At 38.5% G+C, this 15,308-nt stretch overlaps 1 protein-coding gene across 3 annotated transcripts in view; it reads left to right on the top strand.

Moving 5' to 3' along the window:
* Positions 1–15,308, top strand: part of SLC9A9 (solute carrier family 9 member A9) — a 541,542-nt gene that overhangs the window by 264,789 nt on the left and 261,445 nt on the right. For all 3 annotated transcript variants that reach the window (XM_036851048.1, XM_036851049.1, XM_036851050.1), the window contains exon 9: positions 14,192–14,280. In XM_036851048.1, the coding sequence (XP_036706943.1) occupies positions 14,192–14,280 (89 nt within the window). The remainder of the gene's footprint in view (positions 1–14,191; positions 14,281–15,308) is intronic.

The raw sequence follows: 15,308 nt of genomic DNA, 5'->3' as shown, positions 1-15,308 counted from the left end.
ATTGCTAGGTGAGGGCTCGAGGGTGCCCATCAAGGGAGCAGACCTCTAGGCCTGCCATCCCTACTTCACCCCTCTTATTGGTTCCACAGACTGGGTTTTCACCTAAGATTTCATTTGAAAAAAAGCATTTCTGTTGCTTTAAACAAAATATATCTGTTTTAAGAATATATCTTTTATTTTTTCTTACTACCAAGGTAAGGCACATGCATTGTAGAAAATTTGGAAAATGTAGATTTACAGAAGGAAATAAAATTAGAGTTACCTGTATTCTCACTGCCTATTAATAACTATTATTAGTATTTGTCTGGATTGATCTAATTATATGCAAATACATATACGTAATTAAATATATACATGCATACATATATGTAATTACCTTTTTATTTTGAAGTAACTTGCTTTTTTTCACTTAACAATTTATAGTGAATGTTTTTCATGGCATTAAATAGTCTTCTATAGTATTATTTTTAATTGCTGCCTAGTACTATATCATATTAACTTGCCATAATTTATTATACCAACCTTTTGATTGTTTATAGTTTTCAACATTGTTAATATGATTGCAATGGTAATCCTTATAGCTTGATGTATGAACTTCTATTTATATGTCTGTCTAAAAATAAAATTCCTGGGTTAACAAGAATGCTAACATTTTAATGTCTTGGAAAAATTTATCCAAGTTATCCTCCAGAAAATTTGCATTCCTTTATACTTCACCAGTGATGTAAGGGAGAGCTCATTCATTCACATCTTCATCACCCAAACTCATATTCACCCCTGCTAATTTGATAATCAAGTTCCATCTTATTCTGATATAAATTCATTATATTTTTACTGAGGAAATCATTTTAATTATATGTCATTGGCAATTTGTATTTCTCCCTTGGTGAACTACCTGTTTATGACCTTTGTCCTTTTTTCCTATGGAAGTGCTTATTTTTGTCACGTTAAATTTCAGATGCTCTTTATCTATTAAAACATATTAACCTTTTGACTGTCGTGTAGGCTATAAATATTTTCCAATTCATGGCTTTACCTTTTAAATATGTTATGCTTTATTTGTTTATGTAAGGGAAAGGTAGGTATAGACATTTTCAAGTTTCATGTGGTTAATTTTATCTCTTCCTTAGAAAGCCCAAGATTTTATTGATTTCTACTTATAAAGCCCACTGTTATTAATAATAATGTATACTTTTTTTTAATACTTGTCTGGTTTTATTTTTGCATTGGAATCCATCTGGAATTTGTCTTGCTATGAGGTGCGAGATATAGTAGGGATTTGATTTTCTTCCTAGATTGTTCTTCACTCATCCTAACGCCCTTCAAACTTAACCTATGAATTTACAATATAATGTCCATGTATGTAGGTACATATATGTGTATATATGTTCTGGGCTTTCTGTTGTTCCACTGAGCTCTTGGTCTTTACTGTTTTCATCATTTCAACTCCATGGTTCCTTTTAATAGCTAATAGATCCATTTCTCATCCCCCTTCCCCAATTTCAAGAGATTCTTTGCTATACTCACATATTTATATTCCAGAACGACTTAAAATAACTTTCTTATGTTTCAAGCAGAAAATAACTTTAGGATTATGATTGGGGTTGTATTAAATTTTTAGATTAATTTGAGGAGGAATGGTGTTTTTGCAATGTTGAGTCTTCCCACAGAGGAATATGTTATGTCTCTCCATTTATTCAACTCATCTTTTATGGCCCTTAGTAAATTTTTATAGTTGTCTTCACATTAGACCTACAAATTTCTTGTTAAGTACTTTTTAAGCTATTTTATATTTTGGCATACTATGATGAATGGAAACTTCTTCCATTATAGTTTCTGGAAGGCTATTGTTTGTTTATGTGCATCTAGACCCCACCATGCTATTTGATTTACTCTCTGCAGTTCTGAAATATAGAGCCATAGCTGATGTGTAGAATTTGGATTGATGGGCCAAAATTATATTAGACTGTCAGGTTTGTGAGGACTATATCAACACCAGCAGTGTAGCTGAAGCGTGCTAGGCATTCAATATCTTTTGAACAATGGAATGAATGATTTTAGCTTAACAAAAGGAAAATTTTCTAAAATCTGAATACCAGACTGTTTTATGAGTTAGTGAGTGCCTTATGCCTAATAATATTCTTGTAGATTCTTTATGTCCACTGGTCAGGATATTTCAGAGCAGATTCATACATCAACTAAAGGATAGATCATAAATTACATTAATCTGCAATTTCATTTCCCTAACTCTTAAGTTAAAATAGAGACATGGAGACCTTGGGAAACAAGAGCCTAATCTAAAAGAATATGGTGGGCATATGTCGGTTTTGGCTGCCCAGCACCTGTTCTCACTTTCACTGAGGATAGCATCCTGATGTTATTATCCTACCCCTCCTCCATCAGATACCATCTTCTTAACCAAGGTACTCCACCCTCCCCTGCCGAAGAGAATAGGGACATCCAAAGCTAGGTCAACCAGACACTCCTTCCCTGTGATATGAACTTTTAGGAGGGAGTTAGAAGTATATACAACTGTTGGCACCCAGACTTTGCAACAGCAAAACCCTATTGGGACCCTCTATTTATTCCTGCCACAGATCTCTGGAGCTGCCTTTATGCTTCTTCCCTCCAATAAATTCCTTTCTGATTACAGTTGCCAGAATCAGTGTTTATTGCTTGCAAACAAAGAAATCTAAATAGTACAAGGGAAGGAATAATCTATGAGGTATTTCAACAAAAGAAGCTGCATAACTTGGTGACAATTCAGAAGGGAAGAGAGGCTCAAAGACAGCACAGCCTCTAGGCTAGGATGCTTGGGACCATCTCATGCCAGGTGCATAGTGATAGACAAACAAAAAGAATCAAGCTTACAAAGACAGTTTGCACAGTCTTCATTATTCTTTTTCGATTCGCCTCCTTATAAGATTCATTATGAACACTTCAGTGTGGTGGGCGGGGCTTGCTCATGACCACATTTGCTGCTTTCACTTTTAGTTGTTACTAATTTGATGATGATCATTTGACTTATTTTGATCATCTTTTACTTCAAGGGCCACATTTGCAGCCGCCTCATCTCAGTCTCTTGGAAATTGCACCTGCAAATGTTCAATAGTCACACAGAAGCACTTAGTTTTATGGAAACAAGTGGCTTTTAGACATGCAAATGAAGGTTGGCATTTCTATTACCCAAAGGTCTGATGCTCTGCTGCTGGAAATGTACAAGTGCTGTCTGAGAAAACTTTTATTTACGAAGACTGGGCAGAATATCAAATGCAAGTGAGAAGTCTTTCTAGAAGATGAGGGTGTGTAGATAGAAATGGACTTTAGGGAGTCCTCACAGACTGGGAGAGCACAGAATGAAGAGAATGTATATGGAAGTTTCTGCCCTAATTACAAAATCAGCCACTAAGTGGTATGTCTCGGATTTCTAGTTCTTCTGCTAACTTGCTGAGGGATAGGAATGTCACCCTATTAATTGGTATCTCAGTTTTCTTTACTGCTGAGGTAAAAAGATTTTATTATTTTGTAGTGGAAGGACATGGCACACATACAAAATGTGGCTTTTGAGTAAATACATGACCCGAGGTATTCTCTCTGTCAGGTACCTGGTACACATGCATACCTAATTTCTGATCAGGTAGAATTTTTCTTGGCCTATTTTCTAAAAGTCATTAGGTTACTGAGCCATTATTTTAAATTGAATATTGAAAATAATTCAGCAGTATTATTTATAGCATAATCTCTGGTGGCATTGAATCCTGTCATAGAAGCTGCTTTTCAGTTTATAAAGATAACCAAAAAGCACAGCTGGACAGGTGGTTTGAAAATTCATTTTTATAATCTGTTTCCCAGCTGAGACTTTGGGGGTCAGGTTTTTGCCAGAAGCAAACTTTCAGGGACTGTCATTAAACACCCAAAGAGTAAGATTTCTAATGGCAACATTGACACTGCATCTAATGATTTCTCTGCTTCCAGGCACTGTTGTAATAAAGGCAGCTTCCATTTTTAGGTTCCTGGGGCATATTTTATGTCAGCTGGAAGTGAAGGAGGAGGAGGGAGGCCGTTGGCATCCCTCACTTTCTCATACGAAAAGTTAAACAGTATAGCCCACTATTTACTCAGCTTAGAATGGTTTCCATCTAAGAAAACAAATGTGTAAAAATCTGAAAGAAAAAAAGTCCTGATTACTGTCCTAAGCAATGCTATTGGGCTTTGTAGTCTGACTCTAGAGAGTAAGAGACTCAGAAAAAAATTTTGCACGTAGAAGGGTAAAAGCAAATGTCGCTCTGGCCCATTCACTAAGGAATTGACCAAGGTGTCTGAACGAGAGAAGAACTCAGCACACACAAACATGAAGCACAACATAAACAGTCAATTCACCTCAATCCCATCACCCAACCTTGTTCCCCCCTTGGTCTCAAATGACAAGGGCCTAATTACATTGTCATGATAAGGAAAAGCTGACACCTGAAAGCTCAGGTCCTGCTTATCTGTCAGGTCAGCTCTTGAAAGGCTTTTGTAGAATAAGTAGTCGGGAAAAGGGGAAACTGGGAATGTCTTTCTTTTTGGCAACAGACAAGGAAAGATTTCCAAACGAAATGACTATTACTGGACACGTTGAGACTTTACTTGATCTGAGTAAGTAAGTTGGCTCATTACTTCTCATCTCCATCATCTCTCGACTTGGCGAATACTTGTCTGAAACTCTTAAGAAGATTTCTAGTTCAGAGATAAATGTGTTCCATTTGGCTTGCCACTGATGCATTGCATGACTGGATGGGAAATATATTTCTAGATCTCAGTAAATAAAACAAATCACCAGGAGGACTTAGTTTGAATTGTTTCTCAACCCAAATCTGGCCGGTTTTAGCTTCTAAATACATGTCATTAGCTGACATCTCAGCTTCAGACTGTTCTTGCTTTCATATTGACAGGACCATATGAATCCAACTTAATTAGCCAACAATTCACCAACAAATGAGGTGCACTGAGTGTTTTCCCAGCCAAAAATAGAGCCAGAGGCTCAAAATATTAGGCATTCAAGCTGTAGCAATAGACACCCAAAATTCTCAAGGGGATTTATTAACTAGCTTGCTGAACCAAGGGCAAACACGCAAAGATGCCATCTCAATAAACACAGGTGTAGAGTACATCTCCTAGCATAATAACTCATTAACTCACACCTGCACTTTCTTGAACCAAATAGCTCATCGTTTCAATATTCAGACAATCTTGCACATGTAACTTGAATAGTGGACAAATTATCTCTGCTTTCTTCACTGTAAATGTTTTCTGTCTTTACTTAACATCTCCTCACGGTGCCAGCAGCCATAGGGAAAAGAGAAAGTTGCTCATGTCCTGCACAGGCGTGTAGAAAATTTTCAGAAGACAGATGGCACGAATGATTAACACAGTTGAAGGAGAAAGAGGAGTCAAGGATACTGGGAATTATATCAAATGAATCAATGGTTCATTTCACCAAAATGGGGAATGTGAGTGAATACATGTAGCAGAAAGAGAGACACAAAAATTAGTTCATTTGAAAGTCTTCTGGATTCTATACAAGTGTGGAACTTCTACATGGAAAGGTACAGTGGGCAATTGGACATGGATATCTGGGATGAGGCCGCTGACTAGAGATTTAGGTGACATTGGTGTACATGTTTTCAGTGACTCCAAGGAAATGAAAACTGAAAAGGAGTAAACCTGACAACACCAACATTTGAGGTGGAAAGCCAGGGATCTAAACAAAAGGATATTTTTCTTCTCCTCCAGACCTCAAGTTAATTTGCATAAGTACTCACTACTACATTATTAAAGGAATTTTTTGTTTTAAATGGAAATTTATAAACCTTGCAACACAGACAGGAAGTAATCTTAATTGCATGCCTACCCTCTGCACTGGAGGATCTAGAAAGAAGAACATAGATTTGTGCTGTTTTCTATATTGATATTCTTGTATCCCACAGACTCATCATTCATCTGCCAACCGTAGCATTGCCAAATATAGTAAACTAGACGGTAATTGTATTCTTTGCAAACTTGGAATCCTTCATATTCCCTGAAGGAGTTTTCCATTTCGTTAAATCTTTGACTTCTCAGTTCCAGGTTCACGTTCAGCAGTGGTGGTAGGAAACCTGTCAGAAACGTCTCGTTTTACTAGATCAAAAGTAAATAAAAGTGTGGCATGGAAAAATAACCCATCAACCTTAAAACTCCTCAGAGTGCCGCCTGAGAGCAAGACACATTTTTTTCTTTCTCACTCCCTCTCTTTCTGTGTTCTGATGATATAATCAATATTTCCTGTCCAGAAATGCAATATTCTCCAGTCTTAGAAACCCCTCAAGTCTGCATTTAATGTCAAAGAAAATCATGCTCCATGTGGCAGATGTTTATTTTTCAGCTTCTGTATCTGAAGTCTTCATCAACTTTTAATGAGAAAAGAACTACTGAATAATGTTATTAGTAGCAGAGACCGTACGTGACAATAGTCTTGAATAAGAAAAGTTAAATGTTAGAAGAAAATAGACTCTGCCACTAATAAGTCCAGATAAACATCTATTTGTATGTGAGGATCAAAAATAATTTCTCCTTCATTCTCTTTTTAGAGCAGATAAATATTTCTTGAAATAGAGATTCATTACTTTGACAAACCTGCACTTGAGTGTCTGATGTCTACTGGGCACTGTTATGGGATGGGGAGCAATACAAAGAAGGAGGTCATAGACCCAGCCTTTGAGGAGATCTAGGTCGAGAAGGTAATCTAGTTGTCAGGAAGTCCACATGAGGCCGTGGGGGTCCCATGTAATTCTTCAATTCCATATATGCAGTCCTTGAAGCAAAACAGCAATTCAGATCACAGACACTTAAGATGGGAAGGTGCTTAGAGATCATCTAGAGCAGTATTTACCACAGTTTCTTGACCCTTATCATAAAAAAATAAAATAAGATAGTTTTATCATGCACTTATCTGCACACAAGCGTATTTTTTTGCCCACAATGGTACTTACTTACCTTAAAATACACAAAAGTTCTAATTAAAAGTTATGAACCTGAAACTATCACATTATTAATCAACTGTACTCCAATATAAAATAAAAAGTTTAAAAAATTTATGAAGTTCTTATATTTTCTTCTGCCCTTCAGTGGGTTTCTTGCATACCCCAATCTAAAGAACACTAATGCAGACCATCTTCTTTAATTCTTTGAGAAGAAAACAATGGACCAGGCAATGAATTTGAATTGCATTAGTCATTCAACTAGTTAAGTGTCCGAACTATGCCAGATAGATCCCAGATCTCCTGACACCCATTGTAGTACATTTTTTCTTACATAATTTACAACCACACAATGAACCTTGATGTCCTGTAAGCATAGGTTTGTGTGTGATGTGTGTAAGCATAGGTTAATGTTACTAAATATTGTATATACACAAGCATTAGTAACACTAATGCTTTCTGAGAAGGTCCAGAAGTGGGAATCATGGAGAAGAGTGTAAATGGTGTTCTGTTAACCAAAAGGAGCTAATTGTCCTCTCAAAATTGATCTCTCTGGAAAGAATTTAGTTGCCAGCAGAATCATTATTCTTCCCAAAGAATTACAGACCTCCTCATGCTGTTTTCTAAACTCCTTTGCTTGCCAATAATTTGAATTTAACTGTGTACCTCTTTGTGGTTTGTCATACAGCTCTTTTAGTTAGTGTTATAAAGTATCGGTTCTAGTTCTTATTCAAAATTGCACAAATGAGTCCTTGCAGACAGCTCTTTAGGGATCTTGCCCACCACTGAAAGCTCACTGTGCAAACTGAAAGGCAATTTTGAGCACACACGTGAGTCAGAAACTCTTATTGTTATTTTCTCTAAGCCACTTCTTGATTTCTTTCAGAGCTCCTTCTCTATTTTAGTTCTCAGATATTTTTGAGCATGCTCCGTCCCTGTGGATCTGGATGTATGTACTTGTTTCCACTTGTCATTGCTACAGGGCCCCATAAATACAACTTGAAACCAAAACCTTAGACATGCAACCCTCGTAGTTGCATTTAATGACCGCTTGTGTTCTTCAGAAGAGATGGAAGCAGAATGATCAGATTTTACCTCAGTTAGGAAAGAAAATGCAGTAATGTTTGCCAGCAGAAGATCAACATATTAGATGTTTCATAGTTCTATTTTATGGATACTAGGACTAATACAGCATGTAAGAGAAATACTTTCATACTTATAATAATTAGTTTGATCATTTTAAACATAGAGCATATTAGATGTTTCTTCTAAGTTTCGTATTTGGAAAAATGTAATTAATTAATTCAACGTGTATTTATTCCCTAACCTATAACAGATTCAAACCCAAAGTGTGCAGGTAAACTGCATGTTCCTGGGACATGCCACATAGTTTCCTAGCTTTTGCCCTTCACTCACATTGAATTCCCTACCCCCAACCCTGCACCTCCAAATTCTTCTTATCTTCCAAGACCTAAATGCCTCTGTGTCCTTTAGGAAAACTTTCCCCATCTCTCTCCCACTTTCCCCAGCCCCAAAGAAATCACTCCTTCAGAATTCCCATTTTCTTATCACTTACTTCATTCTACCTGCTTTTAGATATCTCTGTGTATGTGTTGTCTCTGGTAGGAGACATAAAGCTACTTGAGGTCTAGGACTGGGTTTATTCATCCTTGCATTCCCCGTATCCATAACCCATGCTTTCCTCATTGAATATCTCAGTAGATAGATAGAACTTGCAAAAATCTGATACCTTAACTGTAGTATTACTGAGAATTGTCTAAGTTTGGATTTCTAGGAGTGAGGCACACATTTTCATCTGCTTTTCCTTGTTGCAGGAGTTGGTGTGGAGGAGAAGGCAACAAATAATGATTAAGGACATAAAATGTGTGAGACGTGCTAGATGTTTTGTATTTCTTCCCCCAGCAACTTGTTGAATAGGAAATGCTGTTGTGTTTAGACCTGTAATGAGCTTCTCTGGGTCATTCCTTCTTTTCATGTCTTCTTCCTTTCACCTACTTCTAGTAATTATAGTAAAACCTTATATTTACTTTTTAGTGTTTAGTTTACAAATCATTTTAAAATCCATTGTATTGCTTTATACTTAGAACAGACCTGTGAGACAGGTGGGCCCTATCCAAATGAGAAAACTGAGTCTTAGGTGGCTGAAGCCCTTGGCCAACATCTCACATTGCATACCTGCAGCCACAGCCAGAGAACGGCAGCCTGGGGAGGATGGACACCTGAGGGACCCCAAGGCCTGAGAGGCATGAACCATATGGTTATTAGGAATGTTCTCTTTGGCTGTATTTTTTCATTTTTCTTTATTAAGTTTTTAATTCTACTGTCTTTGGTTCCATTTTTATGTCTTTTGTCTAGATTCTTTAGGTAAATAGTCCATTTATTTTCCTTTTATTTTTTCTAATAGAATGCATGTTAGACTATAACCTTTCCTCTGAATAATCCTTTGGTTTTATCCCATTGGTTTTGATAAGAAATGTACTATACACTTACTGTTATTTATCTCTACACAAGCTAAAATTTCAAATTTGATTTCATCTTCAACTCCAATTTTATTTAAAAGAATACAGTTAAAAATCTCTAATGGATACATTTATGTAGCTATGCTTTTTGTTAATTTCCAGTTCTATAACATTTTGATCAAAGGATGCAATTTGTTTGTTTTGTTGTGTTTTGATTTTTAGAGGGGGAAAGAATTTTTGAACTATTTGATAGTAAAATATATCATCAATTTATTCCATGTTAACTGATTTCTTTTATATTCCAGTGTTGCTGGGATTAAAAAATAATTTTAAAATAAAGAAAAAAATTTGTAACTCCTTAAACATTCTTAATAGATAATTGTTCCATGACCCTAAAATTATTTCATGGAATCATGTCAATTCTAGAAAGTCACAGAAAGAAAAAATGGAGAATAAGACACAAAAATACAATTTAAAAAAATTTTTATAGTTAGCAAGAGCTGCGAAAGTAAAAAAGGGGCACTGAGGCAGCACAGAGGTCGTCACTGCAAGAAGCAAGTGTGACCCCTTGGACTGGGGGAGCAAAGGGAAGAGAATCTAGAAGCTCCCAAGAAGGAACCATGGAGCTGGGCCCCAGACCTCTGAGGACACTGCCTGACTGCTGGTGCTTTCTCTGAGGGGGTCCCAGGAGGCTGGTCTGGAAGTGAAGGAAAACAACAAAAAACAAAAAGAGAAAACAAGGCTGGGACCAGCTGCCAAAGCTGTGGTGAAGAACCATTGCTGAGATGCAGCTGACAGAGCCCATCAGGCAAAGGAAGATGTAGTCTGGAGAGCCCCAGCCTCAGGATCACAGAGCCAGCACAGGAGGGTGGGCTTGGAGCTGAGACACTAGTTCACAGACCTGCACAAGGAACACTTAGTCCCCCTCCCCCTCCTTTTTACAACTGAGAATCTGAGATCCAGAGCATGTAAGAGAGTGGTCTAGGGCCTCACATAACAGTGGTACAACTAGGGCTAGCAGGCACAGGGATGTAAAAATATAGTGGCAATTAAAATATACTTTTGTAAGGTAGAAAACTGGCAACTGTCAATCTGTTTTAGATGGCAGAGAATTTTATAGCTAATAGATGTATTCAGGTGAAACATTTTCAAAATGTGTTTTAATTTGTGTGAGTTAATTAATTACCAAGCCATAGAATTAGGATTATGTATGCTAACGCTAAGGGTCAGATCAGCTTTGTTGTTTTATTTTAATTACAACACCAAGACTCTGGTCATGTAGGCAGACTCTCCATTGTTTGCTGCTCGTGTGACATATCTGTAGACAAAACTCAAAAAATATTAGCAGAAACTTTGCGTATTAGTGTTCTAATGGGAAAACCAGTGGAGCTACTGGAGAAAATATCCTCAAAGGAGATGTCCAGCCAACTCAGGTATATAATCTTTATCATCAAATCTCTGACCCTTTCCCTGGGACATCAGAAATGATATTTTTTAGATGGCTTAAGGTTACCTTAAAACATTCCTGGAGGGTCTAATACAGGCAGAAAAGTACAGGGAGTCTGTGGAATTTTGAATCTTAGCTCTGCCACTTTCAAGGTGACCTTGAGTAAATTACTTTGGTTTCTTGTTACCTGGTGATAGGAATGTTCATTTATTTATTCAGCAAATATGTGGAGTGCCTACCATGTGCCTGACATTGCTCTAATGGCTGGGGGCCAGTGAATCACTCTGCACTCCCTGAGCTTTCCACTGCAGTGCAGGAAGGCAGAAAATAAACCTATAAATATATAAAATGTTAGGTGGCAGTAAATAATATTAAAAAAATAGGTCAAGGTAGGCAAATAGAGAACGACGAGAGGGATTATTTTTATACAGTGCATAGCAGAGGCCAGTCTGATAATGTAACATCTTAAGGAAAGGAGGGGGCCATGTGGATGTCTGGAGAAGACTTTTCCAAACAGTGGGAACCGGACATGCAAGGGCCCTGTGGTGGAACCTGCTTAGCGAAGACGAAGACGGTGTGTGACAAGGGGGGAGCATGGTAAGAGCGGAGGTCAGGGAGCTGTGGGGAGGGGAGGAGGGAACAGGACTAGATCCTACAGGGCCTGCTTGTTATGGGTTTCCATTACAGAGCTGGGAGCAGAGGACTGACATGATCTGAATTGTCTTAAAAGATTCACTAGCGCTGCTGGGTGGAAGGTAGACTGTGGGGGGCCAACAAGGGAGACGGGGTCGGAGGTGCAATTGGGAAGCTCTTGCTGTAATCCAGGCAGAAAATGATGGTGGCTTTAGAAAAGGGTGTTAGTGCAGAGGTGTTGAGAGGTGATTGCGTGCCGGGTAGGTTTTGAAGGACCCGTCAACAGCATTGCTGACGTACAGAGAGGGGAGAAGTAAAGAGTGTTCCCAGAGTTTTTTGCCTGGGCAGCAGGAAGAATGGAGATGCTATTACTGAGGAGGGGAAGAGAGCGGGAAGGGCTGGTGAATCGTACGAAGCCTGTTGTGAGATAATAAATCAATGAAATAAATAAGATGATGTGAATAAAACTAGTGTGTTGCTTGCCCACAATAAGCATTCAGCCAATCTTAGGGCCCTTACCTATCCTTTATTCTTTGTTACTTCTTTTTGTTCTCAGAATGCATTTGTGCACTACCCACACCCCCCCTCCCTTTTTATTCACTACTTCTCCGCAGATCAATATATAGTCAAAACATTCCCACAACAGTGGGAGGTCGGCTAAACCTCACCCAGAAAAACCTCCAACAGACTGCTGCATCAGCAGAGGTAGATAAATTGCATTTTTAAATAAAGAAAGAAAACTACTTGATGACAAAACAACATGCATGGCAATCCTCCTAGTTCCTCGAAGTCCTTGAAGTACTTCAGTACCCCCAAAGTTTCCCTGGTACTGGTTGTTTTTTAATAGAAATTCTGTGAAGAGTGAAATATAGTATTTCATAAGCATTTTTTTCTTTGAATTTCTGAAGAGAGGCTAGAAAACTGAAAAGTTACCCAAAGCAACTATATAAATGCTTACTGCATATATTATTTCTTGGCACAATTCCCTAGCTGTTTTTATTCTTTTTTTTTTTTTTAACCATATTTATGCCAAAGTGGCATATTTTGAGGTGGCATTTTTTTTTTTTTTTAATTTATTTATTTGTGGCTGTGTTGGGTCTTCGTTTCTGTGCGAGGGCTTTCTCTAGCTGCGGTGAGCGGGGGCCACTCCTCATCGCGGTGCGCGGGCCTCCCATTATCGTGGCCTCTCTTGTTGCGGAGCACAGGCTCCAGGCGCGCAGGCTCAGTAGTTGTGGCTCACGGGCCCGGCCGCTCCGCGGCATGTGGGATCCTCCCAGACCAGGGCTCGAACCCGTGTCCCCTGCACTAGCAGGCAGACTCTCAACCACTGCACCACCAGGGAAGCCCTGTTTTTATTCTTTTGCCTAAAAGTTTGAAGCATAATATTAGAAGGAAATAAGTGATGTAAATGTATTAGACAAATATGTCTTAGCAATATTTTATCCAAAGCCAACACCCAAAATAACCAACATATAAATAGAAGCATACAGTGTACATATAAAAAATATGCTTGGTTCTTTAAAATTCTTTACTGCAGAATTTTTATTTCATTTGAAATGTCAGTATTCAGTTCACATATCTCTATACTCTTAAGAATCATCAGCATTTAATTTATGAGTGTTTTTTAGTTGGAAAGAGTGTGCTGTTTAAAATTCAATTCAATCCCCTTGGTTTGGGTTGAAGACTACTTACATCTTGTGTTTTTCCCAAAGCCCTCCTCTATGCCCAATTTCCCATAGCTAATCAAATCTCTAATCCAAGGTAGAATACAGCCCCTACGGCTTCCCCACCCCAGCTCAGGGGCAATAACACAGAGAATAACAGAGCCCAGGGACAAATAACACATTTGTCCCATGGTTGCTCCTCCTCTGTCCCCAGACAGCATCTAGTGTGTGTGTGGCTTCATGTAACATTTAAAGCTGGGTATAATGATGGCTTAAGAAATAAATCCTGCAACCAGCCAAGAAGCAGCTGAGGGCCCACTGTGGATAAGAAGCACGCAAGAACAGACCAGCTTACCTTCAAGGAGTGTGTGCCTTGGATGTGTTCACGAGATTATCCAGCAGCAGAAAGACAAAGCCCCCAGCTTTGCCAAGGAGGTGTAGAGGCAAACAAGGATCTCTTTCTGGGCTTGGCAAGTAGGAGTATTGGCCGAGGCAACTGAACCCTTGTAGATGTCTTAGGTTTATGACTCGTGGTTTTTAGTACTAAATTATGGTATGATAGGAACTTCTCAGGCTCCTGAAGGTACACAGTGGAAAGCAAATGTCTAAGCAAATATGCCAGCATTTAGTATAAAATGCAGCCGAGTAGTTGGCAGTAGCTGTGAGAGGCCTGGAATTAACTATACAGTCTTTTGTTCATGGGTTTCCAAGTATAACTTTCCTAACTAATGACCAGAGAATCATTTATCCCCAGGAAGAATCTACTTCTTAATGCTTTTCTTTAACTTTAATCCTGTTAAGTTCCATGTTTAAAGTAAGCAGCCAGGTTTACCAAAGGTTTCATCACCATAATTATTAGCAATTTTAACTCTACTGATACCAGGTCTGTTTTCCAGCTGGGATAGCCCTACCCCTTTGACTTAGATGGGAAAGAAAATTGATTTTGACTGGTATGTTTTTAAATTTCAGGGATAGTTGCTGTTCTCTTCTGTGGAGTCACACAGGCACATTATACCTACAACAATCTGTCGTTGGATTCCAAAATGAGGACTAAACAGGTAAAAGAAAAAGCTCACTACAGGCTTTGTCTCTTTTCTCAGTGTAATGGTTACGTAGCAACTCTGGCAGGGCACTTGGAAAGAATTTCATTAGTAGAGGAAGACAGTAAGCTGAAGTCTTCGTTATAGGTTGGATATTTATAGATTTTTTTTTTCTTTAGGATAACTATTAACAATTCTCTTGGTAAGCAAAAATATAGTTATAATGGTCTCTCCCTCCTGAGAAATGTGGAACGTAGACTGTCAGTCTTGAAGATGAAAGGCCCACCGTCAGTAATAATTCACAGTCACTTACATCTAAAAGCATTATAAAGCATGTGAGATTGGGTAGTTTTATAGAAAGAAGGAAATGAAGAAGGATAAGGAAGTAATGTTTGGTCTTTAATTGGGTGCTTTTGCTTCCAAGTAAACTCAACTGCCAGTTGTCACATAAGCAGAATGTATCTCCCATATGCCAGGAACACATCTGTTTTGATGTTGGCGCATAAACACTCACAGATTCCTTCCACAAACATTTGCTGCATCACCACTTTGTGTCAAGCACCGTGCTGGGTACAAGGAATAAAAGGGCAGATAATATATGACCCTGCCTTTAAGTGGTTCATTATCAAGTCTGTTGAGAACGATAGAGATGTGCAGTGAGCAATTAATTATCCACAGTGTGATAAGTACTGAGATAGAAATGTCTATCTAGGTTGTTTGGGGAGAATTCAATAGGGCCTCCTCCCATGGTTAGGACAGGGAAGGTGATGAGAAAGTTGCCAGAGATGATAGCCCAATCTGGAGCTTGAAATGCAAATAGAAGTTAATTAGGTAAAGATGTGGGATCCAGTGGGGGATGAGAAGGTAGCAGGAAGGGCATTCGAGGCCAAGGTTGTATCATGGACAAAAGCTCTGAAGCAGTTGATTGGAGCACTTTAAATAGTTCTGTGTGGCTAGTGAATGGGGTAAGGCTGAAGCTAGTGGAATACAGTATGCAATGAGACTGCATACACAGCCAGAGACCAGCTTATGGAAGGACTTTCATA

Source organism: Balaenoptera musculus, chromosome 4 (assembly GCF_009873245.2).
Source record: "Balaenoptera musculus isolate JJ_BM4_2016_0621 chromosome 4, mBalMus1.pri.v3, whole genome shotgun sequence".
In the NCBI taxonomy this organism is placed as follows: Eukaryota; Metazoa; Chordata; class Mammalia; order Artiodactyla; family Balaenopteridae; genus Balaenoptera; species Balaenoptera musculus.
This window is presented reverse-complemented; position numbering and strand designations above follow the sequence as displayed.